The sequence below is a fragment of the Plecotus auritus genome (genome assembly GCF_963455305.1).
Source record: "Plecotus auritus genome assembly, chromosome: 8".
NCBI classification, from domain to species: Eukaryota; Metazoa; Chordata; class Mammalia; order Chiroptera; family Vespertilionidae; genus Plecotus; species Plecotus auritus.
This window is the reverse complement of record NC_137782.1, coordinates 5,776,166-5,803,291: the sequence shown is the minus strand read 5'-3', so window position 1 is coordinate 5,803,291 and position 27,126 is coordinate 5,776,166. Positions and strand designations below refer to the sequence as shown.

At 53.8% G+C, this 27,126-nt stretch overlaps 1 protein-coding gene across 3 annotated transcripts in view; it reads left to right on the top strand.

Annotated features, from left to right (window-relative positions):
• The window catches only part of GAREM1 (GRB2 associated regulator of MAPK1 subtype 1), a 175,395-nt gene extending 149,213 nt beyond the window's left edge, over positions 1 to 26,182 (top strand). For all 3 annotated transcript variants that reach the window (XM_080685356.1, XM_080685357.1, XM_080685358.1), the window contains 3 exons: positions 4,163 to 5,335; positions 22,664 to 22,827; positions 24,557 to 26,182. In XM_080685356.1, the coding sequence (XP_080541482.1) occupies positions 4,163 to 5,335; positions 22,664 to 22,827; positions 24,557 to 25,463 (2,244 nt within the window). In that variant the 3' untranslated portion in view covers positions 25,464 to 26,182. The remainder of the gene's footprint in view (positions 1 to 4,162; positions 5,336 to 22,663; positions 22,828 to 24,556) is intronic.
• The last annotated feature ends 944 nt before the right edge of the window (positions 26,183 to 27,126 follow it).

Here is a 27,126-nt window from a genome sequence, read left to right as displayed (position 1 = left end):
GCGTGGAGTTACAGACTGTACTCACACATGTCGTGCATGTTTATGGATGCGAGTAGGAATCACTTCCTTTAGAAGTACACACATACACGGAAATGTTGACAAAGCTGTTGGATGTGCCCAGAGCGTGGCATTTAGGAAAGATCGTTTCGATCTGTTTACGCTGTGCACATACTGTCTGCTTTGTATCTCAGGAGCTGTGTAGACATTCGCTTTCCGTCCACTTGGTGTGTGCTACTCAGCGGACCTATAATGGGTTCATTCTGGAAGGAGTGTGTTTATGAAGGGAAATTAGGGAAATTACAGTATCAACTTAAAGGGCTAAATAACACATACGTTGTTGTTTCTGTATATTTGAGAAACGCTGTTGGCTCCTGTGAAGTGGAACTAGTTTGGTGTTTGAGAGAGTGAACGTGTGTGTTTCTCAAATCTCATGAGAACCCTGCCTCTCAGCACCCCAGTCTCCATCCTGATCCAAGTGGACGGACGGCCAAGTTTTCGGTAAAAGTTCCAGTGAAGAGGAATAAGAGCAGTGCGGCCGAGCATTTTGGAGACTAGCACATCCCCTTCCTTTGAGATGTCACAGTAGTGATCTTTCAGGCCCTATTCTGACATTAACTTCTATTCTGGGATAACACAGTCAGAACTCTGAGCAATTCGCAGTACAGAAGAAAGGATCACGCTTAGAAGTAGTGATTTGATTTTCCCTAGCTGGTTTGGCTCAGTGGGTAGAGGGTCGGCCTGCAGACTGAAAGGTCCCGGATTCAGTTCCAGTCAAGGGCACATGCCCGGGTTGTGGGCTCGATCCTCGGGAGGGGGCGTGCGTGAGGCACCCCATCAATGATTTCCTCTCATCATTGATGTTTCTATCTCTCTCTTCCCGCCCTTCCTCTCTGAAATCAATAAATATATATATATATGTATTTTTTTTTTTTAAAGAAGTAGTCGTTTTGGCTCAAAAACAGTAGTGAATGGACTAGAAACCAACATGAACATACAGAGATGTTGAAGGCATCATGAATCAATGGAAAGGGTTAAAATGTTTTATTCTATTATTATTATTTTAAAATACGTTTTTATTGTGTGTTTTTTTAGAGGGAAATAAAGGGAGGTGGGAGAGAGAGAGGGAAACATGGATTGGTTGCCTCCCACACACACCCCAACCGGGGATCAAACCCGAAACCCGGGTATGTGCTCTGACCGGGAATCGAACCTTCAGCCTTTCGGTTCACAGGACAATGCTCAACCAACGGAGCCACACTGGCCAGAGCTGAAATGTTTTATTGTGAATAAAAGCAATAGTAATGGTCACCATTTATCGAGAGCATACATTGATTCAGCCTGCAGAGTAGATGATGGCATTCGCTCTTACAGATGAGGAGACTGAGATTCAAAACAGTAAAGCCCTTCGCGTGAGGTCGCCTTGTACTTTAGTTAATGGTACTGTCCCGGTAGCATATGGTACCAATTCATTTCCAAAAGCCATAGTTCTTTCCATTTACCTGTATCAGGGCCAGCAGACTTTTTCTCTAAGGAGACAAGAGTACCTATTTTAGAGTCTGTGGGCTGTATAGTCACTGTTGCAGCTACTCAGCACTGTCACAGAGTGAAAGATCTTGGGCTCGACGTAAATGAGTGGGCGTAGCTGAGGCCTAATAAAACTCTATTCACAAAGGTAGGTGGTAAAGGTAATGTAAGATTGGGACCCTGGACAGTAGTTTGTTGACCTCTGATCTATAGCTTGTAAGTTTAATGAGATGCTAGCTGAGAATAAAAGCCTGCAGGATAACCCAAACATTAGAATTAATAGCAAACCAATCTTTAAGGATTCCTGGTGACCAGAGAATCCTTAAAATACAATAACTGAAAAGCCTGGGAGCTGCAGGAAAAGAGCCAGCCTTCATATGTGCCAAATACTGTCACGTATGAATTATTCATTAGCTTGAAAGTAACCTAACCTGTATTCTTCAGAGCCGTCAAGACGGTAACAAACAAGGACCAAATGCGATGTGGTATGCTGGTTTGATACCAGAGCAGAAAAAAGGGGCATGAAAGGGAAGAAAAAAAAATTAGCGAAATCCAAGCAAAGCCTGTAGCTGAGTTAACCGTCTTGTGCCGACGTTAATGCACCAGGGTTATATGAGATGTTAGCAGGAGAAACTAGGGGAAGGGTATACAGGAACTCTCTTACTGCCTTTGCAACTTTCCTGCAAATCCACAATTTTTCTAATAAAAAACTAACATGCATTTATTTATTTGTTTGTTTGTTTGTTTACATTCCTAAGCTTACTCCAGTGTAGAGAAGCCCGGGACCCATGTGAGGGCAAGGTGAATGCTGAGCCTGAGAGTAAGCCCAGTTAAGTGGAGATCTTAGTTTTAAAAATGATACGTAACGTTGAGTCCACTGAGTCACCAGAAGTGGGTTTTAAACCTTAAGAGCCTCACTTGCCATTGAAACAGTATTGTGCTGCTCTTCGCGGACGGATAACGCCTCCTGTCGAGAAATGAACTGCTCCGTGAGGAACACAGAGCTGTTCTTACGGCGCTAATGTGGACTGACAGTTGGCTTGTTCCAAAGGTTAACATTATGCAGAGCTGAGCAAGAAGCGTGGAGTGGGCGAGAAGTCATTTACCAAGATGGTTAGCACCTAGTTCCCTAAACACGGACTAACGATTACTGCTCAGTAGGCAATATGAACATGATCGGTCACTTTCCCCAGATGCCTTTTCATGTATGTAAGAGAAGGAAGTCGATCATAAAGATAACATAATAGGACTGTAGACTAATGTCACCTGTAAGATACATAAATCACAGATCAGATATTATCGGAGAATTGTGCAATAGAACTTTAACAGCATGATAATATGGAGATTATTTCAGGCATGTAGGGTTGTTTTCATAGTCGGGAATCTACTATTATAAAAGTAGTGCATTAACATTTTAAAAGTAAACATATAGCCAGCTTATTGAATACAGAAATAGCGTTTGGTTTTTAAAAAATTTGTATTTCTTTGGAGAAACTTAGAGAACTAGAGTTGAAAAGACACATTACTATGATTTTAAAAAACTCATCTCAGCCCCGGCCAGGAGGCTCAGTTAGTTTGAAGTGTCATCAAAAGGTTGAGGGTTCGATTCCCAGTCAAGGCACATACATGGGTTGTGAGCTCAATCCCCAGTAGGGGGCATGCAGGAGGCAGCCAATAGATGATGTTTCTTCTCTCTATCCCTGCCCCTTCCTCTCTCTCTAAAATCAATAAAAACATATTTCTTTTAAAAAGTTCATTGCAGTGCTAATGATAATGCTAAACATTGGGAAAATTCATCTAACAATAAGGAACTGGTCAAATAAACTAAGGCATACCATAGATAATGGCCTATGTTACTTTAATATTATAATTGGTGGTATATTTGTATACATGGGGAGATGAATAAATTATAGTGAGAAACTCAGGAACAGAATTGTGTGCATGTGTATTTATACCTCCGAGATAATTTGATACATTTCATTTTTTAATTTCTACTTACGTAAAATTGCTAACATAGATTATTTTTAGTGGTAAGATTGTATCAACTTTGTTCATTTTTATATTTCTTCCAATGATCATCTGTCCCAATTCCAATTTTAGAAAATTTAGTAAAATTTTAATAGTTTTTAATAAAGGACTTTTTTAAATTTACTCCACCCTCCCCCCCTTATTGAAAAAAAAGGAATTTTTTATAGTGGTTGTTTATGAAAGCAGTTTTTATAACTGGAAAAAGATATAATAAAAATGGTAATGTCCCGAAATAAGGATCCATATGATAGGAAAAGAAGCTGTAAGGATCTGTAGCAAACCATTCGCCACAGCTCCCCGTGACTTCGGCTCACCGCGTTCTTTTCGTTTTTTCCTTTTTCCTCTCTATTTCCCACATTTTCACTGGTGCACAGATTTCCTTTCTCTTCAGAACAAAGTGTATTTTTAAAAGTCTAAACTAACGTCATCTTGTGATCGTCAGCCACATAAATATTTTGCAAATGGAGTGGCTAAATTTAGTGCTACCCAAAACCACATTTTTTTTTCCCCCCTTGGTGTGTGCGCACGCGCGGCTCAGGAGGCAGGCTCTCTGCTTCCCGGTGGGACCAGGCGACGGGAAGCTAACCTGCCCGTGTGCTTGACCTTGCAGGTGGCGTCGGGGGAATGCAACGAGGACACGGAGGTGTACAACGTCACCCTGTGCACGGGCGACGAGCTCACGCTCATGGGGCAGGCGGAAATCCTGTACGCCAAGACCTTCAAGGAGAAGTCGAGGCTCAACACCATCTTCAAGAAGATCGGGAAGCTCAACTCCATCGGCAAGCTGGGCAAGGGCAAGATGCCCTGCCTCATCTGCATGAACCACCGCACCAACGAGAGCCTGAGCCTGCCCTTCCAGTGCAAGGGCCGCTTCAGCACGCGCAGCCCGCTGGAGCTGGAGATGCAGGAGGGCGAGCACACCATCCGCAACATCGTGGAGAAGACCCGGCTGCCCGTGAACGTGACCGTGCCCAGCCCGCCGCCCCGGAACCCCTACGACCTGCACTTCATCCGCGAGGGCCACCGCTACAAGTTCGTCAACATCCAGACCAAGACGGTGGTGGTGTGCTGCGTGCTGCGCAGCAACAAGGTCCTCCCCATGCACTTCCCGCTGCACCTGGCGGTGCCCAAGTTCAGCCTGCCCGAGCACCTGGGCCAGGGGGACCTGTGGCCCGAGGCCCTGGTGCACCACTGGCTGGGCGTGTGCCAGGAGCAGTTCGACATCGACGAGTACTCCCGGGCCGTCCGCGACGTGAAGACCGACTGGAGCGACGACTGCAAGAGCCCCAAGAAGGGCCGCTGCCCCGGCCACAGCCACGTGCCCAGCTCGCTCAGCTACGCCCGCGACGAGCTCACCCAGTCCTTCCACCGCCTCTCCGTCTGCGTCTATGGCAACAACCTCCATGGCAACAGCGAGGTGAACCTCCACGGCTGCAGGAACCTGGGGGGCGAGTGGGCCCCGTTTCCTCACGACATCCTGCCCTATCAGGACCCGGGGGACAGCGGGAGCGACTACCTGTTCCCGGAATCCAGCGAGGAGCCCCCGGGGGTCCCGGCCAAGTCGGAGCTTCCATACGAGGAGCTGTGGCTGGAGGAGGGCCACGCCGGCCGCCCGCCGCTCGCCCGCTCGCTCAGCGAGAGGAGCAGGTGTGAGCCGCCCAGAGGGCCGGCCCGGTCCAAATGCGCACCCGCTCCGCTTCCCGGGCCCGGGCCGCTGGGAGCCGCCGTGCCGCCCACCGAGATCGCCCTACCTCCGCCTCCGGTGCCTCCCAAATCCGAAGCCGTAAGTCCCCCCTGTCCCCCTGGTGGCAAGGGGTGCGCCGGCCCTCCTGGCCCGTTGCCCTGGAGATCAAAGTGCAGGGGGTGTGCTTATGTACACGCACACACACACACAAAGACACACACACACAGAGACACACACACACACACACACACACTCACACACAGAGACACACACACTCACACACAGACACACTCACACACAGACACACACACACTCACAGACACACACACACTCACAGACACACACACAGACACTCACACACAGACACACACAGACACACACACACACAGACACACACACACAGACACACACACACACACATGAACCAGGAGCCAGGGTGATTCTCTTCAAGCCCTAGCCCAGTGGTCGGCAAACTCGTTAGTCAACAGAGCCAACTATCAACAGTACAACAATGGAAATTTCTTTAGAGAGCCACATTTTTTAAACTTAAACTATACAGGTAGGTACAGTGTTATGAACTTAATTAGGGTACTCCTAAGCTGGCCTTTGCTAAAAACTCAAGGGACCAAAGAGCCGCATGTGGCTCGTGAGCCGCAGTTTGCCGCCCACTGCCCTAGACTCTGGATTCCAGTAATTACAGGCTGTTGTTGTTTCTTGTGATGAAGCCCCTTAAGCCCTTAACACAACTCAGTCAGTGCTGAAGGGGTTTCTCCCAGACTGGAGTATGAAAGGTCAGGATCGGCGAGGAGACGGCCTCTGTACGGACCACGGTCTTCGGCGGACGGGCCCTCTGAACCTTGGCTACTCATGGTTGCTTGTTGGCTTTCATTAGGTCCGAAGGGAGAAAGCACGAGAGGCACTGGGTGGGATTCTGTTCGTTTATTGGACGGTACCTGGGTTTCTGTTCACTTATTGGACGGTACCTGGGTTTCTGTTCGTTTATTGGACAGAACCTGGGTTTCTGTTCGTTTATTGGACAGAACCTGGGTTTCTGTTCATTCATTGGACAGAACCTGGGTTTCTGTTCATTCATTGGACAGAACCTGGGTTTCTGTTCATTCATTGGACGGTACCTGGGTTTCTGTTCATTCATTGGACAGAACCTGGGTTTCTGTTCGTTTATTGGACGGTACCTGGGTTTCTGTTCGTTTATTGGACAGAACCTGGGTTTCTGTTCGTTTATTGGACAGAACCTGGGTTTCTGTTCGTTTATTGGACAGTACCTGGGTTTCTGTTCGTTTATTGGACAGTACCCCACTCACTCATGTTCCTTCCTAAGGAAAGGCTAACTCCCCGAGGGAAGGTGCTCAGAACCAGCCGATTTGCCGAATTTAGAGTGATTTACCAAAGCTTGCTGGACGGTTTTTACTGAAATAAAAAGTGCGCTTCCCTTTGCACGTTTTACCAGGCAGGGTTTTACTCTGTGCTTGACGAGAAACGCTTTGGGAGTTCCGAATAGGAGAGGTGTGGGGTGTTGTTTGTTTATAATTTAATAATTTAATTCATCAAGAAGACATCACATAGTCACTCTAAATTACTTTCCACCTAAGAGCAAACCAAAGAATATTCAAAGTAAAAAGAATTACAAAAAGAAATTGACAAAGTTAAATTAAGAAAATTGTATGTACTTGGATGCTGAAAATTTTAAAACATCACTATGCCTGGCCAGTGTGGCTCGGAGGTTGAGCATCGACCTATAAACCAGGAGGTCCACAGTTTGATTCCCGGTCAGGGCAAATGCCTGAGTTGCGGACTGCATCTTCCCCTTCCCCAGTGTGGGGCATGCAGGAGGCAGCCAGTCAATGGTTCTCTTTCATCATTGATGTTTCTATCTCTCTCTCCCTCTCCCTTCTCTGAAATCAGTAAATATATATATATATATATATATATATATATATATATATATATATATATATATTTTTTTTTTTTTTTTTTTTTTTTTTTTTTAAATAGGAGAGATTTAAACATGACCTTCACTGCTGTGCAGAGAACAGATCATAGGGAGGAGAGAGCAGGAGCGGGGAGCGTAGAAGGAGGCGCTGACAGTCCCAGAGGGTTGAGAGGCGGGTGCTCTGAGCACTGCGGTTGGTCGCAGAGGGTGGCAGGGAGCAATGAGCTGCTTGAGAACAGGGTGTAGAGGTGGACCGTACTGACTGATAAAGTGGGCGTGGGCAGTGAAGGAGAGAGAGACACCCAGGCAAACCCCTCGATTTTTAGCCTGAGCACCACAGTGGGGGTTAGTGCCGACCACAGTGACAGGGAAGCCGGAGGAGGAGGAAGTAGATTTATCTGTGGGGGGAGGAGGGGTCAAGAGGCATCAGCATAATCTGTATCTCTCCTCCATCCCCGAAGTGCCCGGGAGATCAAAGTGCAGGAGGTGTGCTTATGTGTACACACACACACACACACACACACACACACACACACACCAGAACCAGGAGCCAGGGTGATTCTCTTAAAGGGCTTCTCTCAGAGTGGAGTATGAAAGGTCAGGATCGGCGAGGAGACAGGGCCCTCTGTACAGACCACGGTCTTCGGCGGACAGGCCCTCTGAACCTTGGCTACTCATGGTTGCTTGTTGGCTTTCATTAGGTCCGAAGGGAGAAAGCACGAGAGGCCCTGGGTGGGATTCTGTTTGTTTATTGGACAGTGTCTATACTGCAGTGGTTTCTCCTACCTCCAGCAGGCTCCTTAAAGGAAAGGACTCATATCAAACACAGTCAACAGACAAAATAAAAACCCATCTGACGGAAGCCCCAGAGCGCTCTCCGCCCCACCAGGTGGCCAGCACACCTGTCCGGAACCCTGGCGCGGTGCAGAACCCCATGTCAAAACCACGGAATTACCTAGGGGGTGAGATTCGAGAAATAGGACCGTCAGTGAGACCCGGGCTCTGAACCCTAGCACCTTTCCGTTTGTAGGGCAGGTAACAGATGAAAAGAGGGGACTAGCATACCAGTTAAACTGTGATCGTGGATTATCGATAACGTGTGGGGTTCACAGGAGAAAGAAAGCTCTTACGGTGTGATGAATGAAAGAAGCCTTTATGACATTTTCAAGGAATGTAGATAGTAAACTGGAAAAGCAGAGAGACGAGAAGGAAGGACATCCCGGAGTAGCAGAGCAAAGGTGTGGGAGCGGGGACAGGCGCGGATACACAGGAAGTGGTGATGGGCGGGTAGAAGGGCTGAGTAGGCTGCAGGGGGCAGTGGTGGCCCCGCAGCTGGAGCCAGGTATGGACACCAGGACGTCCAACAGCACTTGCGCCAGGTGCCATGCTCGGCTGCCCACGCTGGCCCGCGCTCCGCCGTTTCCTGAGGGGGGACCGCTTCTGGTCCTCTGTCCCAGGACCTGAGAACTCCCCAGGAACCGCAGGCCTAGGCTTTCTCCTGCTCCTTGACCTTCAGGCACAAGCTCAGCGACCCCTCTACCCAGGGGAGGTGCTGGGCTGTTTGGGGGAAGTCTTGGCAGGGTTAGAATCCTTGGTCTTTTCTTTTTTTTTTTTTTTAATATATTTTATTGATTTTTTACAGAGAGGAAGGAAGAGGGATAGAGAGTTAGAAACATCGATGAGAGAGAAACATCGATCCGCTGCCTCCTGCACACCTCCTACTGGGAATGTGCCTACAACCAAGGTACATGCCCTTGACCGGAATCGAACCTGGGACCCTTCGGTCCGCAGGCCGACGCTCTATCCACGGAGCCACACCGGTTTCGGCGAATCCTTGGTCTTTTCATCCGTATCAGAGAATGCTCCCCAAAAGACAGGTAGGAAGTCCAAGGACACTCCTCCTGGCAGGGACTCCAGGCGGCTTGAGTCTCCCCTCAGCCACATAGTTAGTGTTTCCTGAAGCTCGGAGCCCTGACCTGAGCTGTTCCCGTCGGACTTCGGTCCTGCGTGGCAGGTAGTGGGAACTCCTGATGGTTGAGTCATTGATGGGCTCCCACATGGTGCTCACACCCCGTCATTTATGTAACCAGGTCTAAAGGTAGAAATCTGTGTCTGCCTGTGGCACGTACGATGAGGAAGAACATAAATACGGAGGCTCTACCGTGACCTTGGTACCAAGAGAAACATGTTACATTTGAAACTAAAAGCAAATCTTACAGGAAAAGAAAAGTGGCCTCCGGTCTAAGCTGTGATTTCTCATGATGTTGTAGGAGAACCTTCTCGGAGCATGTCCAGTGTTTATAGAATGCTGTAATCACAGCGATGTTTTATGAACACCTGAACTCGTTTGATTTGCTTTAAAAAATTAGACTTTTGCCGAAACCGGTTTGGCTCCGTGGATAGAGCATCGGCCTGCGGACTGAAGGGTCCCGGGTTCGATTCCGGTCAAGGGCATGTACCTTGGTTGCGGGCACATCCCCAGTGGTGGGTGTGCAGGAGGCAGCTGATCGATGTTTCTCTCTCATCGATGTTTCTGGCTCTCTATCCCTCTCCTCTCTCTTCCTCTCTGTAAAAAATTAATAAAATATATATTTTTTTAAAAATTAGACTTTTGAAAGGAAGCGGCGCTTTGTACTGGTTCGGTGACCGTGAAACGAGTTTCCCCTCTGTAGCGCGTGTGTGGGATCCAGAGGACGCCGTGGCTGTCCGATGTGGCGTCAGCTGGGGATTGTCCGGAGGGAACGTGAATGGGGCAGAAATCCAAGTGCTCCCGTAGAATTAACTAGAAGTCCTCTGCATAGCGCCAAGGGAGGAAGTCCTGGGGGAGAGACCAGCCCCGTGTCTCCCAGCTCTTCCGCCTGATAACTAAGGATGGTGCCCAGCTTTCCAGGGAGACAGTGTCTGGGACGGCGCTCTCTGCGCCCCAGTCTTTAGGATAGAAGGTGCTGGGGCCAGGGAACAGCAGAGAGAGCGTCTTTCACGGGAAGGGAAGCAGGGCTGGTGGTGGGCGGTGAACTCTGTGTTGCCGAGGCCCGTGACCCAGGCAGTCCGAGGTACAGTGGCCCTTTGCAGTGTGTCCGTCCGTCCTGATTCCGTCCTGCACTCCCTGCTTCGGGGGCCTGGTTACAGCGGGCGGTTGTGCTCTCTGCCCAGCAGTGTTGACGGGCTTTGTTCCTGTCTGTACAAATGAGGAGAACTCTGTCCCCTCCAACGATCATGCTGCATCTCTGTCACCCAGGCTAGGCTGGTCAGCTTTCCCACCCACACTCTAAGGGAGAGAACTAGGTGTGGGACCAGCAAGATCCCCAGAAACGTGACCCCCTTCTTCTCTTCTGTGCTCAATATGGCTGTTTATAAGGTACTAACAGCCCGGTGCACGAAATTCATGCACGTAAGTGGGGGGGGTCCCCTCAGCCTGGCCTGCACCCTCTCCAATCTGGAACCCCACGGGGGATGTCCGACTGCCGAGGGATCGGGCCTAAACCGGCAGTCGGACATCCCTCTCGCAATCCAGGACCACTGGCTCCTAACTGCTCACCTGCCTGCCTGCCTGATTGCCCCTAACCACTCTGCCTGCCAGCCTGATCACCCCCACCTGCCCCCCTTCCGGCCTCATCACCCCTAACTGCCCCCTCACCAGCCTAAGTCCCCCTAACTCCCCCCCCCCCACCAAGCCTGCTCACCCACAACTGCCACCCCAACCGGCCTGCTCGTCCCCAACTGTCCCCCCTGCCGGCCTGATCGCCCCTAACCGCCTCTGCCTCGGCCCCGCCACCATGGCTTTGTCCGGAAGGTCTCCCGGTCTAATTAGCACATTACCCTTTTATTAGTATAGATGCTCTAGTCCTTATGTGTTTTTGTAAATATTGTTTAATATGGTTGTTTTTTTTAAAAAAAAAAAAAAAAAAAACAAAGGTGCCACTTACCTCACCACAAGGTGAGAGACGGTTCCCTTCCTAACAGGAGTGTCCGAGGGAAAAGCAAACCGCTCCTGGCTCCAGGCCTGGGGGGAAGCAGCCGCGGTGCCCCGGGGACTGTGGCAGGCGAGCCCAGGCTGAGGGGCAGGCCCAGCTCACGAGATGGTGGCAAATTGTGCCAAGGGCCCTCGAATCAGAATGACTTGACCATCTCTCTTAAGTGAATCATCATCCTTGTCTCTTACGTTTATTCTAAACACAGCCTCTCTTTCATAGCACTGTGGGCCTCTCTCCATATCTGTGCTCTGGGCACTGGCTTATACGTCTCAGCTGTTCCTCCAGGTGACTGCGTGAGTGACGGTCTGCAAGGCCTGTTCCTTGTATGTTTTCCTCTTCGACGTGCCATTTTGGAGAGCAGTGACGGGAAGGCTGTATATTGCATGAAACCCTATAAACAGCACGTTTGACTTCAGATAGCTCTGGGCTGTGAGTTACACGTGATCAAAGCTACAGACCACAACCTTCTCAAAGCTTGTGCAGCAGGGCCCAGCCTGGGGCTGGGAACCCAGAGACACATACCCTCCTTCTTCTCCAGCAGCAGAACCAAGCGTGTTCACTCCGGGTTGGCTGTTGACATGGCAGCGCTTCCTGAGAGTCGTGAAAGGAACGTCGTAAAAGGAGCTTACGGTCATCCCACTGGTTTACACCAAGTTGCACTGCAACGGTGACAAGAATCCGTTACCCTCCCTGACGGGCAGGGATGCCCCCAGCCTGTGGGCAGCGCGGAGGGGTTGAGTCCAGAATGGGTGGCAGCATACGTTCCTGTTACAAGGCTGGATGTGGGCAGGGATGCCCCAGCCTGTGGGCAGCGCGGAGGGGTTGAGTCCAGAATGGGTGGTAGCATATGTTCCTGTTACAAGGCTGGATGTGGGCAGGGATGCCCCAGCCTGTGGGCAGCGCGGAGGGGTTGAGTCCAGAATGGGTGGCAGCATACGTTCCTGTTACGAGGCTGGATGTGGGGAGGGATGCCCCAGCCTGTGGGCAGCGCGGAGGGGTTGAGTCCAGAATGGGTGGCAGCATACGTTCCTGTTACAAGGCTGGATGTGGGCAGGGATGCCCCCAGCCTGTGGGCAGCGCGGAGGGGTTGAGTCCAGAATGGGTGGCAGCATACGTTCCTGTTACGAGGCTGGATGTGGGCAGGGATGCCCCCAGCCTGTGGGCAGCGCGGAGGGGTTGAGTCCAGAATGGGTGGCAGCATACGTTCCTGTTACAAGGCTGGATGTCCATCGGAAATCAAGCTCCTGTGACGCAGCATACTGGGTGGTTGGGGTTCGAGAAAAACACGAACTAAAGGGTGAATTTCTTTCCATGGTGACTGGACCTAGATCAGTAAGGGCGGACGTGACGGGGTGCGTCTGAACCTGCCTCCCACAGGCTGAAGGACGGAAGGAGCGTGAGAGGGAGTGCCCGGCGTGCTGGGGGGTCCACGGCCCTCTCTGGCGCTGGACGGGGGGCAGGGAGAGCGGCCATACCGTGGGGTCGGGAACCGGAGGCACGGAGCTCCCTCCACCACTTAGCAGCTGCGAACCTTGGGCGAAATATTTAACCTCCCGAGCCATTTCCTGTGGGCGTCTAACCTCTGCACTGCGTGACTGTGTGGTACGAAGCCCTTGGCACTTTTCCCTGGCATCCAGTGAATGGTAGGAGTCAAAATCCATCCACTTAATACAGGATGGACTTTGACGTAGGGTCACGATTTGGGGGGAGTTTTTGCCTCTGTCCTTTTCTATCTAGGGGATCCAGCCTCTCCAGAGAGTCAGGGAGGCTGAGGGGGACAGGGATGGGAACAGGCACGCCTGCCTCCACAGCCTGCCCCCCGAGGCCCCAGCACCGGGCAGGGGCCAGGGGTCTCCACGTTCCAGAAGTGCGTGTGATGGTCTCATCTCCCTGGGTCTCTGGGATATTGCAAAAACCTGAATTTAAAAATAGCAAAACATGCTTTGCATCTGACTGTAAAAATGTCCACCTGATAAGCTGAGTGGTGCGTGATGGTTCCCTGGTGGTGGAGCCAGATGTGGAACCGGGATAAACCTGTAAGGGAGCCACAGACACGCTGGGCATCGTGTGGGCCCCCAGCACGAGGCTCTCCCCTGGGGGAGGGGCCCCCTGTGGCTCTAAGGCTGCAGACGCAGGTCCGACTCTGGCAGTTCCACGCAGACCCATAGAGAGAGGAAGGCTGAGGAGCGGCCTTGACTCGCTCTTCCTCGAGATGTCACAGCCCGCAGGTGTCCGCCCTGCAGAACCAGGGGCCTCACGTGACTACCTAAGGCTTAAAAATAAATGCCATAATGTGAGCATAGCCCATGGACACAGGCGATAGGGGGCTGAGGGCATGTGCCCTGGGGGTGGGAGCGGCCGGGGAGAGGCCAGTGGGGGGAAAAGGAGACTCATTTAATACTTTAAACGATAAAGAATTTCAGTTTTTTTAAAAGTCTGACATTTCTGTCAAGAGGGTACAAATTATGTGAAATCTTGATTAAAATAATATAGTGATTTTGCTGAAATGAAAGCAAAGCAAAAAAATATGGAATAAATATATAATCATGTAAAAAAATAAGTAAATGCTATAAAAATATGGGGGGGGGTTAAGTTGATTTCAGAGAGGAAGGGAGAGAGAGAGAGAGAGAGAGAGATAGAAACATCACTGGGGATCGAGCCTGCAACCCAGGCATGTGCCCTTGACTGGAATCGAACCATGACCTCCTGGTTCATGGGTTGATGGGTTGATACTCAACCCCTGAGCCACAGCGGCCGGGCTAAAAGTAGGGTTCCTTATAAACTGGGGAAAGTGGCTATGAGAATTGACTCTACTCTGAATTTCTATTTATTTTGTCCTTGGACTTTTCCCCTCTGCCAAATATTAATATTAGATCGAGGCATTAAAGGACAGGTTTTTCTTAAATAAGCCTGACGTATTAATATTCAAGGTTTTGGTACTAAAAATATTAATCTGGAAGTGATTATTTACTTTTCAGAATAATTGCTCTACCAAAGGACTCACTCAGGAGTTGGCTAATTAATGAGTCTCCTAAGGCATCTGACATTCAATTAATTTTAATCACAGCCTTTGAGGTGTACTCTGTGAGCAAGCCTGACACCCAGGCTCCCCCTTGTTCACTGAAAGAAGGACTAAATTATTGTTGTGTTTCAGTAATTTTGAAACTAATTGCCTCCGGTTTCATGTAGGTAATTTGTTTTTAAATGAAACCTCGGCCGGGTTTTTTTTTTGTTTTTTTTTCTCCTGTGCCCATGGAAAGTTGCCATGATTACACTGCTAATAAAGTTGTTAGAAAGTTCTATGGCAGGGGTCCTCAAACTTTTTAAACAGGGGGCCAGTTCCCTGTCCCTCAGACCGTTGGAGGGCCGGACTATAGTTTAAAAAAAAAACTATGAACAAATTCCTATGCGCACTGCGGGCCCGGGACGCGTCGGCTGCTAAGCGGAACAGGCAGCGGCACCCGGCGGGCCAGATCCATGTCCTCGGCGGGCCGCATGTGGCCCGCGGGCCGTAGTTTGAGGACCCCTATTCTATGGGGTAGCTCTTGTTTCAGGTCTGACTCTCAGATAGCATTTGCATAAAATCGCATTCCTGGGAGAGCCATACACCACGTAAACATAGATATGTATCCTGTGTTATCATACTCCTTGCTCAGAAAAAGTCCTTTCTGCCCCCTGACCAATGGCACATTCTCTCCCTGAGCCCAGGAAGCACCCTCGGGTTTAAACAAGCCCCCTTTTCAGACCCACTTGCCCTTCTGCCCCCGGAGCGGCCTCCTGCACCCTGTACCCCCCGCCCCCCTCCCCGGGGGCTTGGACAAGGAGGCTGGCTGAGACTGGGTCCCTGTCGGCCTCCTGCACCCCCCGCCCCCCTCCCCGGGGGCTTGGACAAGGAGGCTGGCTGAGACCGGGTCCCTGTCGGTGCAGAACGCTGGTCAAGAAACCTCCGCATCGGAGCGTCAGGAGCACCTCTAAACCATCTCTGCCCTCATGTCCTCCATCAAATAGAGGCTCGTCTATTGCCGTTTTGTCGTGATCAAACTTAAATTTCTGTTGGGCTGCAAATGCCCCGATGGATCCCCGACGGGGTTATGAACTCTTTGTATAAAAGCCTCTTTATAAATAAGATCTCTGACGGCTGTAACGATTTTGCTCTCTGGGAGAGGGAGTGTGGGAAGAAAGGGGACACGCGGGGCAGGGGGCAGGCAGCGAAGGCAAAGTCACCAAGTTCGAGGCAGCGAGGTCACCAAACTGCCGTCCTCGATCGCTCGCCGGCAGGGGCCCGAGGTCGGCTTTTAGAGCAGAAAACCCACAGGAAAGGTGAGTCCGTCCGTGGTCTGTGTGTTTCCCGGATCGTCTTCACACAGAAACAGAATGGCCCTTCCCTGCCTAGGTACCCGGATCCCGGAGTGACTGCCCTGGCGTCTTTGAGATTTTCACCCCCCACGTGCGGCCGTCAGCAGGCGTCTCCAGATTCATTGCCTTTGATGTAACAGTGGAGTAACCGCTGCTATGAAATTTTCTTTAAAAAAAATATATTTTTGTATTGATTCAGAGAGGAAAGGAGAGGGAGAGAGAGATAGAAACATCAATGAGGAGAGGGAATTATTGATGGGCTGCCTCCTGCACGCCCCCTATGGGGAATCGAGCCTGCAACCCGGGCATGTGCCCTGACCGGAATCGAACCCGGCACCCTTCAGTCTGCCGGCGGAGGCTCTATCCACTGAGCCACACCGGCTAGGGCAGATTTTTTTTTTTTCCAAAAAGAAAAAGACAGTTAAGCAAAATACATTCATAGTAAGTATACTACTTACTTGTCTTAACTTTTCTCCGTGGTCCAGTTAGTGAATGGGGCGTGTGAGTGTCACTTCTTCCATGGGAGAAAAATAGGGAATTCCAAGAAGCAAGGACTTTTCAAGAAACATCATCACCCCACAAACCCCCATTCCCACTGTGCCGACTCGGGAACACGGGGTGTGTGTTTTGTTCCTTACCTCCCTGTCATTCCTAGGAAGTGTCAGCGGAAGTCCACGTCCCAAAGACGTCAGTTCGTAGGTCATGTGTATGCGATGCTCCGATTGTGTGGCGGTTTGAATGGTCCCCACATCTGCGTGTAGCTGTTTCCAGTCATGCGCCCGTGAGTGGTCCTTTTAACAGATCCTGTGCACCCATCCTTTTTCACAAGCGGCTGTGTGGTGAGCCGACCTCGCTGGCCACTGTTCACCAGTTTTTGGCCCTCGGCCCTCTGCTCGGCTCTCGGCCGGCTAAAGAGCTAGCGACGTCGGCGGTGGAGAGGGGACAGGGAGGCTCAATGCCCGTGCCAGGTGGTGGGTGGTCCCGTGGAGCTTTCTGGACAGGGTTCTGGAAAAAGCCAATAGTCCCATTCGGCGATGCGTTTGATTTGACCGCAGATCGGGGCTGGGTTCTGACGACGCTGACCGCCCTCACTCAGAAGCATAAGGCTTCCCCGCGCCATTTGATCTCGGGGTGTCTTCCGTCCTCGCTTCAGCTGCCCGGTGATACGCGGCCTTTGCGGACTCGCCTGGCTCTCCGTGGCCATGACGGCGAAGGCCGAGAGCCAACAGCAGAGCGTGTGTCCTCGCTTCTCTCCTAAGGGAGAGGAGAGCGCAGGTCCCAGGGGTCCATGTGCACTCAGCCCCCTGGTCATCTGTACATACCCGGCACGTTTTTCAAGTTCCTTCCGACTTAAATAAAAAAACAAAAATAAAGCCCGGCCGGTGTGGCTCAGGGGTTGAGCGTCGATCTATGAACCAGAAGGTCACCGTTCAATTCCCAGTCAGGGGACATGGGTTACCGGCTCAATCTCCAGTAGGGGGCGTGCAGGAGGCGGCCAATCCATGATTCTCTCTCATCGTTGCTGTTTCTATCCCTCCCTCCCTCTCCCTTTCTTTCTGAAATCGATACAAATATATTTAAAAATAAGTAAATAGAAATTAAAAACACATGCCTCCTTCGGTCCTGTGCCCTTTCGAATAACGGGCTCCCCGTTGCTTCCGGCCAGTGTTCCTGAAAAGAGTGGTCTGGCCTCACTGGCCATCCTCACCTCCTGTTCTAGCTCTGACTCCCTGGGACCGGCTTCTGCCCCCCTCTCTGGACCCAGGCTTCACCTGATAAGATCCCCAGTAACCTGCTAACTATTTCGTAAGGTCCAGACCCTACCAGGCTTCCCCACATCCTTCCGCCTTTCCTCTATCTTCCTCCTGGCGGCCACCTCGCCCCCGGACGCCCTCCAGCATGGCTCTGCTCAGAGAGCGGTAAGATGGGCCCACAGGCTTCCCCCCCTCTGTCTCCCCGGCCCGGCCTCCGTGGCCGGCTCTGCTTCGCTGCTCAGTGAGATCTCGGTGCCTCCGGGTCCAGATCCTCTGGACAGAAGGTCGAGCTGCAGCTCAGCAGCTTCAACACGGAGCTCCTTGGTTTCTCCCAGCCCCGCCCTTCCCCCCCCCCCCCCCCCCGCCTTCCCATCCGGTGAGAGGCACCAGCTTTACCTCCTCACCGACGCCGCCAGGCCACAGCACCGGGCGGGCTCTCACGCCTCCACACCTTTGACACTGCGAATTCCTTCTTCCTCAAGACTTGCTCCGTGCCATTCCCGAGGAATTTCTTCTTCTGACACCTGGAGACGATTCCCGGTGACCCGCTCACCCTCGCTCCTGCTTCTGTCCCCCAGCCGATTGGCATCTCAGTGGTGTGTGTCCCCCTCCCTCCCAGCGAGTGCCAGGAGCTGCCTCTTTGTGTATAAAACACCAGCTCGGGGAGCATGGGATGGGCACGCCCCGTACATCTGAACAAACCGGTAGCAAGATGGAGTGAATGTATATGTCCAATAGCAAGATGGAATGAATGTCGTACGTGGGAAAAGGGAAAGTGATGGCCATGTTTTGGAGGTTTGGGGGACAATGGAAGAGATGGGTCCTATGATCCCGGCTGGTAGCCCCCAGGGTAGACACTTTCATAACCGAACCACCCCCCATTAAATTATGTGGGTGTGTTCGATGGCCATCAGCTGAACATGCCACCCTGAGAATAGAGGGTGGGCAGAAGTGGGTTTACAGCTGTGAGTCCGCAAGACACAGTTTATTCTTGTACTAGAGGCCCGGTGCATGAAATTCGTGTACGGGGGGATGGGGGCGCGTCCCTCAGCCCGGCCTGCACCCTCTCCAATCAGGGACCCCTCGAGGGATGCCTGACTGCCAGTTTAGGTCCAATCCCGGGATCAGGCCTAAACCTGCAGTCGGACATCCCTCTCGCAATCCGGGACCGCTGGCTCCTAACCACTCGCCTGCCTGCCTGCCTGGTTGTCCCCCAACTGCCCCCCTGCTGGCCTGGCAACCCCCCAACTGCCCCCTGCTGGCCTGGTCGCCCCCCAACTGTCCCTCTGCCAGCCTGATAGCCCCCTAACTGGCCCCCTGCTGGCCTGGTCGCCCCCCAAACTGTCCAGAAGGAAGTCAGACGTCCGGAAGATGTCCGGTCACCCGTTCCAATTAGCATGTTACACTTTTATTAGTATAGATTAGCATTTATTCCTGATTGGCCTGTTTCCACGCGAACAGCTGTAAACCTGCTCTCGCCCGCTGTGTGCCTCTAGACTTAAAGTGGCAGATCTAGAAAGAGCAGAACACCTCGCTTTGCGATGAATTAGCTTTCTGTGCCGCCCTGGGTTGTGGCCTGCTGCGGGAAGTGAGGACAGTGTCTTCCTCCTGGACCGAGGGGTCTGAGGTGTGACAAGAAGTGAGTCGCTGGGCGTGTGGGAAAGGGAAGGGCTGGTGTGAGGAGCAGGCAGGTGCAGGAAGCGAGCCGCGGAGCCCAGAACGGCTGGGAGGCCGGGCTCGGGGTCGGGTGGGCGGGCCCTCCTGCTGCTCCCGGACCCAGGTGTGCTCCTGGCCCGTCATGCACTGTGGGAGCCTGGCAGTCCCTGCCAACACCCAGGCGACTCGTGCCCGATAGTACCTACCTGTAGGCAAAGGTCACCCAGGACCTGCGAGGGCCAGCGACAGCCGCCTAAGGCAGAACACCTGCCCGGGCTGAGCACAGGCGTGGGGGGGAGGGGGTGTGGGTCCTGCTGATCCAGGTGCCTCCTCCTGTGCCTCCGGTGGGACTTCAGTCTGTTTAAGAATAGACTGCAGCCGAAACCGGTTTGGCTCAGTGGATGGAGCGTCGGCCTGCAGACTGAAGGGTCCCAGGTTCAATTCCGGTCAAGGGCATGTACCTTGGTTGCGGGAACATCCCCAGTAGGAGGTGTGCAGGAGGCAGCTGATCGATGTTTCTCTCTCATCGATGTTTCTAGCTCTCTATCCCTCTCCCTTCCTCTCTGTAAAAAATCAATAAAATATATTAAAAAAAAAGAATAGACTGCAGCCCAGCCGGTGTTGCTCAGTGGTTGAGCATCGACTTATGAACCAGGAGATCACGGTTCAATTCCCCGTCAGGGCACATGCCTGGATTGCAGGCCCCATCCCCAGTGTGGGGTGTGCAGGAAGCAGCCAATCAGGGATTCTCTCTCATCCTTGGTGTTTCTACCTCTCTCTCCCCCTCCCTTCCTCTCTGAAATCAATAAAAATGCATTTATCAAAAGCAAAAGGGAATAGACTGCATTGGAAGCGAACAGAAGGACCAGCCAGCAGGCACGGTGGGCCCAGTGTCCCCTCCCTGCGGAACAGTAACTAGTTCTCAGGTTGGCGCCATCCCCTCCCAGGCGGGAGCCTGTGGAAGGCTCTAGGGCAGGGGTCCTCAAACTACGGCCCGCGGGCCACATGCGGCCCGCCGAGGACATTGATCCGGCCCGCCGGGGGCCGCTGCCTGTCCTGCTTAGCAGCCGACGCATCTGGGGCCCGCAGTGCGCATAGGAATTTGTTCATAGTTTGTTTTTTTTAAAACTATAGTCCGGCCCTCCAACGGTCTGAGGGACAGGGAACTGGCCCCCTGTTTAAAAAGTTTGAGGACCCCTGCTCTAGGGTGCCCCGTTGGGGAAGGCGGTGGCAGGACCAGCTCCGAGGGACCTCGAGTGCCTGGGGTTGGGAGAGAGGATGTCTCCGAGGTCAGCCTCAGCGACGTTCTCCCCGGGTCAGCTGGGCCAGTTAAGACGCACATGGCAATGGACCTCGGCTCGTATGCTCGCTGGCATCTAGGTGAGCGGCCTCTAAGGAGATGTCGGCCTTAATGACCAGTCCCAAAACGCAGGAAAGTCTAAATCGGACTCAACACCAAGCGTGTCCTCCTCGTCTCCCCCCTCTCCCCGCGGGACTGAGGGATCACCGCGTGTCCGTTTTAAAAACGGAAGCGTTAGCGGACGGACTCCTCGTCGCCTCAGGTCTCCCGTGACCGCTGACACTGTAAGCACAAGCGGACCGCGCGCCTCTGTGATCAGTCGCCCCGCCACCCCGATCCCACAGACAGTCCCCAGCGAGGAGCAGCGCCGCCGCCGCCTGCGAGCCCTGGCGGGCGGGAGCCGATGACACAATGTGTGGGTTACTGTCCTGTAACAGGGTGTGTGCCCACGAGCCAGGCAGGGCGACCCAGCCAGGGCTTCCCAACGTCCTGGCTGGTTCTTAGCTTCTCTCTCCCTCTCTCTCTCTCTCTCTCTCTTTCTTAATTTCAGAGAGGGAGGGAGAGGGAGAGATAGAAACAGCAACGATGAGAGAGAATCCTCGATTGGCTGCCTCTTACACGCCCCACACTGGGAATCGAGCCCGCAACCTGGCCATGTGCCCTGACCCGGGATCAAACTGTGACCTCCTGGCTCATAGGTCCAAGCTCAACCCCTGAGCCACGCTGGGCGGTTCTCAGCGTCTTCAGAAGACCCCAGAGTGGTGCAGGTTCCGCGAGCCAGCTGGACGGCCCTGTCCTGGACCAGACCTCCTCCTCCTCTCCTCCTCCTCCTCCTCCTCCTCTCCTCCTCCTCCTCCTCCTCCACTCCTCCTCCTCCTCCTCCTCCTCCTCCTCCTCCTCCTCCTCCTCCTCTTCCTCCTCCCCTCCTCCTCCTCCTCCTCCTCCTCCTCCTCCTCCTCCGCCTTCCCGGGAGCAAAGGGGAGAGCCCGCGGAGGGGAAGCAGGTCTGCCGCTTTGAGGATTGGGTTTTTGCCTAAAGAGCTGCTCCAGAGGAGAAGCTGGGACCAGAGGGTCCCCGTAAGCAGGAGGAGGGGTCCTCCAGGTGCCAGCAGTGACACCCCTCCCGCCCCAGGAAGAGATCCAATGGGTCAGATTTTTCAGATCACTTCCATTTCTCTTAGAATTGAGTTTGCCAGGTCACCAGGGACAGGCGACTCTTCTTCCCACCCGGTTTCCTCTGGCAGGTGCGTCAGGCGGGGCCAGTTAGAGCCCCGTGTGCGTGCGGGTGGCAGAAGGTGCCGTGTAGCGTGAACCCATGTCACTGGGTCTTACCCAAACTCAGAGGCCAGGCTGAGGGGTGCTGGCTGTTTCATTGCCTCTGTTACCCCAGAGCTGCTGGGGCAGGAAGGCATTGACAGCAAAGGGGAAGGAGCCCGTGGGGACTCGGCCTGAACGCAGGCGTGGCTGTGTTTGCCAAAGTCAGAATTGCTCTGTTTTCCCCTGTGGCGTTTAGGGTAGTCCAGCAGAGCCGGGGATAAGCTGCCCCCTGCTGGCAGGCACAGAGAAGTGCATAAAAATGTCCACCACTTGAAAAAGTCATATTCTGGCCTGGCTGGTGTGGCTCAGGGGTTGAAGGCTGACCTATGAACCAGGAGGTCACGGTTCGATTCCCAGTCAGGGCACATGCCCGGGTTGCGGGCTTGGTCCCCAGTGTGGGGCGTGCAGGAGGCAGCCCATCCATGATTCTCCCTCATCATGGATGTTTCTCTCTCTCCCTCTCCCTGCCTCTCTGAAATCAATACAAATATGTGTTTTTTTACGAAAGTACTCTCTTGGGGATTTGGAGAGCTGCCTTCATTATTCCTATGACAGCCTCACTTCTCCAAGTGTGGGCCTGATCCAGCAGCATCAGTCTCTCCGGAGAGCTTACGAGGAATGCAGACTCTCAGGCCCCCTCCTTTGTCCCGGAATCAGTCTATATGGCAGCAGGATCCCCAGGGGAATCATGATCCACGTGCACATTTACACGTGAGAAGCCCTGAGCATGACTTCAGAAGGAACTCTGACCCAGGGACGGAGCACTGTGCCCTCCGGTTTGGGTCAAATCGAATTCACTTTGAACAGTGAGTGAAAACCACCGAAGGGCAAGGAGAGTTTGATCCCCGGTTGCTTTATGTCCTTATTTTCTTTCTCCTGTCCTCGCACATCACGCACCCTTTCCCCTGCTGTATTTCAATGACCCGCGGTATCTCAGCATCAGCATCTGTCCCAGGAAGGATGGGAGGGGCATGGGTTCTGCCTCTGGCATCCTCTGTGTCCCTCTCCCGTCCTGAGGCCCTGCTGGTACCACCTGCGTTTGCCAGGGGCGGTGGGCCCGCAGGCGGAGCTGCCGGGCCCTGTCCATCTGTCTAACCCACGGTGTTCTTTCCCGTGCCAGGTCAGGGAAGAGTGCCGGCTCCTGAACGCCCCGCCGGTTCCGCCCCGAAGCGCCAAGCCTTTGTCCACCAGCCCCTCCGTCCCGCCTCGCGCAGCCAGGCCCCGGCCGCAGACTCGCTCTCCCAGCCCCACCCTGTCCTACTACTCGTCAGGGCTGCACGACATGTAAGTTCACGCCAGGGCCACTCTGGCAGGCTCTGCCCAGGCCGGGTCGGGGGTCCCGAGAACAGTGCGGAGGGAGCACCCCCAGGGCAGGTGGCGGGAGAGGAGACTTTCTTGTTGGTCTTGAGCTAGGATGAGGGCCAGGGTCCCAGGAGGAAGGAGCCCGAGCCGGAGGGATTCAGTGACGAAGGCCGACTGGTTCTCTTACAAGCAGTCCAGCCCGGCCGGCCTGGCTCAGGGGCTGAGCACCGACCAGGAACCAGGAGGTCACAGTTCGATTCCCATCAGGGCACAGGCCCGGATTGCAAGCTCGATCCCCCGTGTGGGGCGTGCAGGAGGCAGCCGATCCATGATTCTCTCTCATCACGGATGTTTCTATCTCTCTCCCTCTCCCTTCCTTTCTGAAATCAATTATATATATGTTTAAATTTTTTTAAAAAAATAAAGCTGCAGCAGCAATGCGTGGGCTGCCCTCAGCTCTCAGCTCTCACAAATCAGCAGGAGTCCCTTCCGCTTTGCAGCGCCTTCGGGACTCAGCCGTGACAGGGTCCCTGACTCGCTCTCCTCGGAGTCCCCAGGCGGGACGAGCCCTTCTGGGCCATCCCTCGCTGCCAGGTGTGTCCATCGTCCCGCCTGGACCTCCCCTGCGGTGAGCGCCTTCTCTCGCAGGACAGCTCCTGTCATCGTGGGCCAATGCCCACCCCTTTTCGTAGGAACCTTTCACTACGTCCAGTGTGACGCCACGTGACTTCCAGGCATTTCTTCTGTCTGGGAAACAGAGGGCCCCTCGCTCTCTTTGGGAGCCCGTGAAGATGTGGGGTGAGCCGGGGGTGAGTCTTCTCAGGCCCCCTGGCGCCACGGCCGGTGCCTCCTGAGCGCGTGCTGGCTGGCTCAGTCCCCTTTCGCCATGGCCCAAGCCCAGCGCACTTGCACGATTCCGCCCCTCCCCCCCCATCCCCATCCCTGGTCCTCACGGGTTCAGGTAGCTCGTCTTCGCAGGTATCTTTTGTTCTGCGGACATTTAACTCTTTCTGCCAATGGGACTCGATAGTGCAGAAGCGCAGGCCAGCACCCGCACGGCACCCGAGCGTTTTCTCTGCCTCGAGCCCTTGGGTGGAAAGAGAGTCGTGGTGGCCATGTGGTCGTGTCCCAGGCCAAGGTGGCAAGCACCAGGCGCCCGTCCGCCGCTCCAGCCTGGCCGCTGTGCACGCCACCAATCCATCCGGCCCCTGCTGGTGATACGCCCGAGCATGGTGAACGATGTTTCTCATCAGAAAGATCTAGGCACCCGCCAACAATGAGGTTCTTGTTAGTTAAATATGAGTGCGTCCGTAGATGTACCATCTCCACTGTAGCATTTTAAATCATGTTCCTATCCATAATTAACACTCTACGTCAGTAATGTAAAGCTTCTCTTTTTAGTCTTTTAAAATACGTTTTTATGGATTTCAGAGAGGAAGGGAGAGGGGGAGAGAGAGAGAGAGAGACATCAATGAGGAGAATCCTTGGTGGGCTGCCTCCTGCACGCCCCCTACTGGACAGATTCTTTTCCTAAAAAACTCCCTGAGGTTCGCAGGTCCTTAAGGAATTCACGGGAAGAAATAGCGTCCACTTTCCCGACTGCACTTTCCAGCTCAGCTGCAGCATCTCTGGGAGAAGGAAGGCCTTGTCGCTGTTTGGCCGCTGGCCCTGTGTTCGGGCCGCTAACCTCCCTTTCTGTGTTGGCTTTCAGCGGCGTGACCAAAAGCGACGCCAGCCCTTCTGACAGCGCCCCCGCCTCCTGCTACCCATGCCACCGCGGGAAGCCCGACTCGGTGGACCTGCAGTCCCCGCCGGGCAGCCCCTCGGACCCGCTGTCCGCCCGGCTCTCCTGGCCCAGCCATCACTCGGGAGCATCCTCGGAGGCCCACGCCCGCAGCGACTTCCTGCTGGACCCCAGCCGCAGCTACAGCTACCCCCGGCAGAAGACGCCGGGCACGCCGAGCAGACACTGCCCGGCACCCTTGGACCTGGAGGCCCGCGAGCCCCCGGCCGGCCCCCGCAGCGCGGCCCCTGCAGGATTCAGCGGCGGCGGCGGCGGCGGCTCCGGTTGCCCCAAGTCGGCCAGCTACTCCCTGGGGAGCACCGACGAGAAGCCGCTGGCGGCCGGCACCACCAAGCAGAGCCTGTCGTGCCCCGCCCTGCCCCCCAGGGCCCCGCGGCCCGTGGAAGAGAAAGCCCCCTCCGGAACCCCGCCTCTGCCTCTGAAGATCGACGGTGCTGAGGGGGACCCCGCGGCGGGGTCCGCGGACCTGGCCGAGGACCAGTACTTGGCGCAGAAGGGCGCGCAGGACATCTTCTCGGTCCCGTACCCCTTCTCCTCGCCGCTCCACCTGCAGCTGGCCCCCCGCTCCTGCGGGGACGGCTCCCCCTGGCAGCCGCCCGCCGACCTGTCGGGACTCTCCATCGAGGAGGTGTCCAAGTCCCTGCGGTTCATCGGCTTGTCGGAAGATGTCATATCCTTCTTCGTGACCGAGAAGATCGACGGGAATTTGCTTGTGCAGCTGACGGAGGAGATCCTCTCGGAGGATTTCCGACTGAGCAAACTGCAGGTGAAGAAGATCATGCAGTTCATCAACGGCTGGAGGCCCAAGATATAGCCCCGTCCCCCCGCTGGCACCGCACGAACCCGGGAACGGACCCGGGAACGTGTGCCAAAGCGGGGCTGGGACACGAGCTGGTGTTTTCTTTTGCACTAAAAACCTCCTCTGTCAAGAGGGGTAGGAGAAGCGCTCACTATACAGACCACGGTTTCGACTGGTGAGCAGGCTATTTTGTACATCAATACAAACGCTGTACAGAACACGCAGAGGTGCCTTGTACGTCACTCAACACTCAACAGCTGCTAAAAGACAACAGGCGTGTCCCGAGGCGGGACCCTCACCCAAGCAGGGTGATGCGAGAAGGTATGATATTTATTACAAAATAGCCAAAGCGCAAAGACAGGAGAATCTTTAAAAAAACAGAACAAACCAACAGTTCCTTCCTTGTGGAGGGGGTGGGGGGAGACAATCTATTGTACTTAGCTCCGTCCTGTAGAGCTCTGTTGGGCGAACTGTCTTACTCTGGCCCGGCAATGTCGGTGATATGAGACAACACTCATGTTAAATGCTCGGTGGGGGATCTTTGCATCAAACAGCATTTTCCAAAAGTCGTGTGTGGACAGAAGACACAGGACGCCCTTAGAAATCACACAGACCCTGACCACGGTCTTTCATCTGTAACTGCTGCTAATTTTATTGAGCAGAAGAAGAAAAAAAACCAGAACAGATACCATATGTGTGTAAATGTATACGCAATACATATGTGTATGTTTTCCACCTCATTGTGAGTCTGATATTTTAAGGTAACGTCTGTTGGCTCCCCCATGCCCACGGAGGGAGGTTCGGGGCCGCTGGCTGAGCGGACTCTCTTAGGAGGCGTGGAGAGACGCCCCACGTGTGCTGGGAGCCGGCCCCTCGAAGCCCCGGCGTGGTGGGCTTCCCCGCGGGAAGCGTGGACGAGATCGGGAGAGAGGCTGTGGGGGGGTTCCCTTGGCTGCGAAGCCGTGGTGGGGCTGGGTTCTGCGCGTTACCCTCCCGTGCTGACGTCTAGGGCAGTGGTCGGCAAACCGCGGCTCGCAAGCCACATGCGGCTCGCGAGCCGCGGTTTGCCGCTCCGTTGACGAACGAGTTTGCCGACCACTGTCATGTACTACCCTTTACCTCTCTGCACACAACATGCCACAACTGCCTAATCCTCACGGCTTCCAACTATACGGTAACATTTAGTCTAGTCCAGTGGTCGGCAAACTCATCCGTCAACAGAGCGGCAAACCGCAGCTCGCAAGCCGCATGTGGCTTTCGAGCCGCGGTTTGCCGACCACTGGTCTAGGGAAATGACGATTCTTCTCGGGGTGGAGGGCCTCATCCCCCCGATTTCTGGAAGTGGGGTCTGCAGGGCGTTCCTCAGGCATCGGACGCACCATCTCCCGTGGCGATGGGCTACATCTGATGAGTCATTTTTAAAAGTGTCAATGGGAGTCCTCGTTGAGTTCATAAACCTCTTCATTCCTCTCTTCCAAGAAAACACATCATTACTATACTTTCATTCCAAGAATTTCAGAACATGATTCTGTCAGATGTTGCCAAAGGAGATTAAATATTCCAAACTCTAACGGCCACCCCATCGCGTTCGGCTCTTTGCGGGAACACGCACCTTCACCAAGCTTGAGCTCCGAGCGAGCGAGGCCGCCGCGCAGCCCTGGGGTCTGTCCCGGGTTCC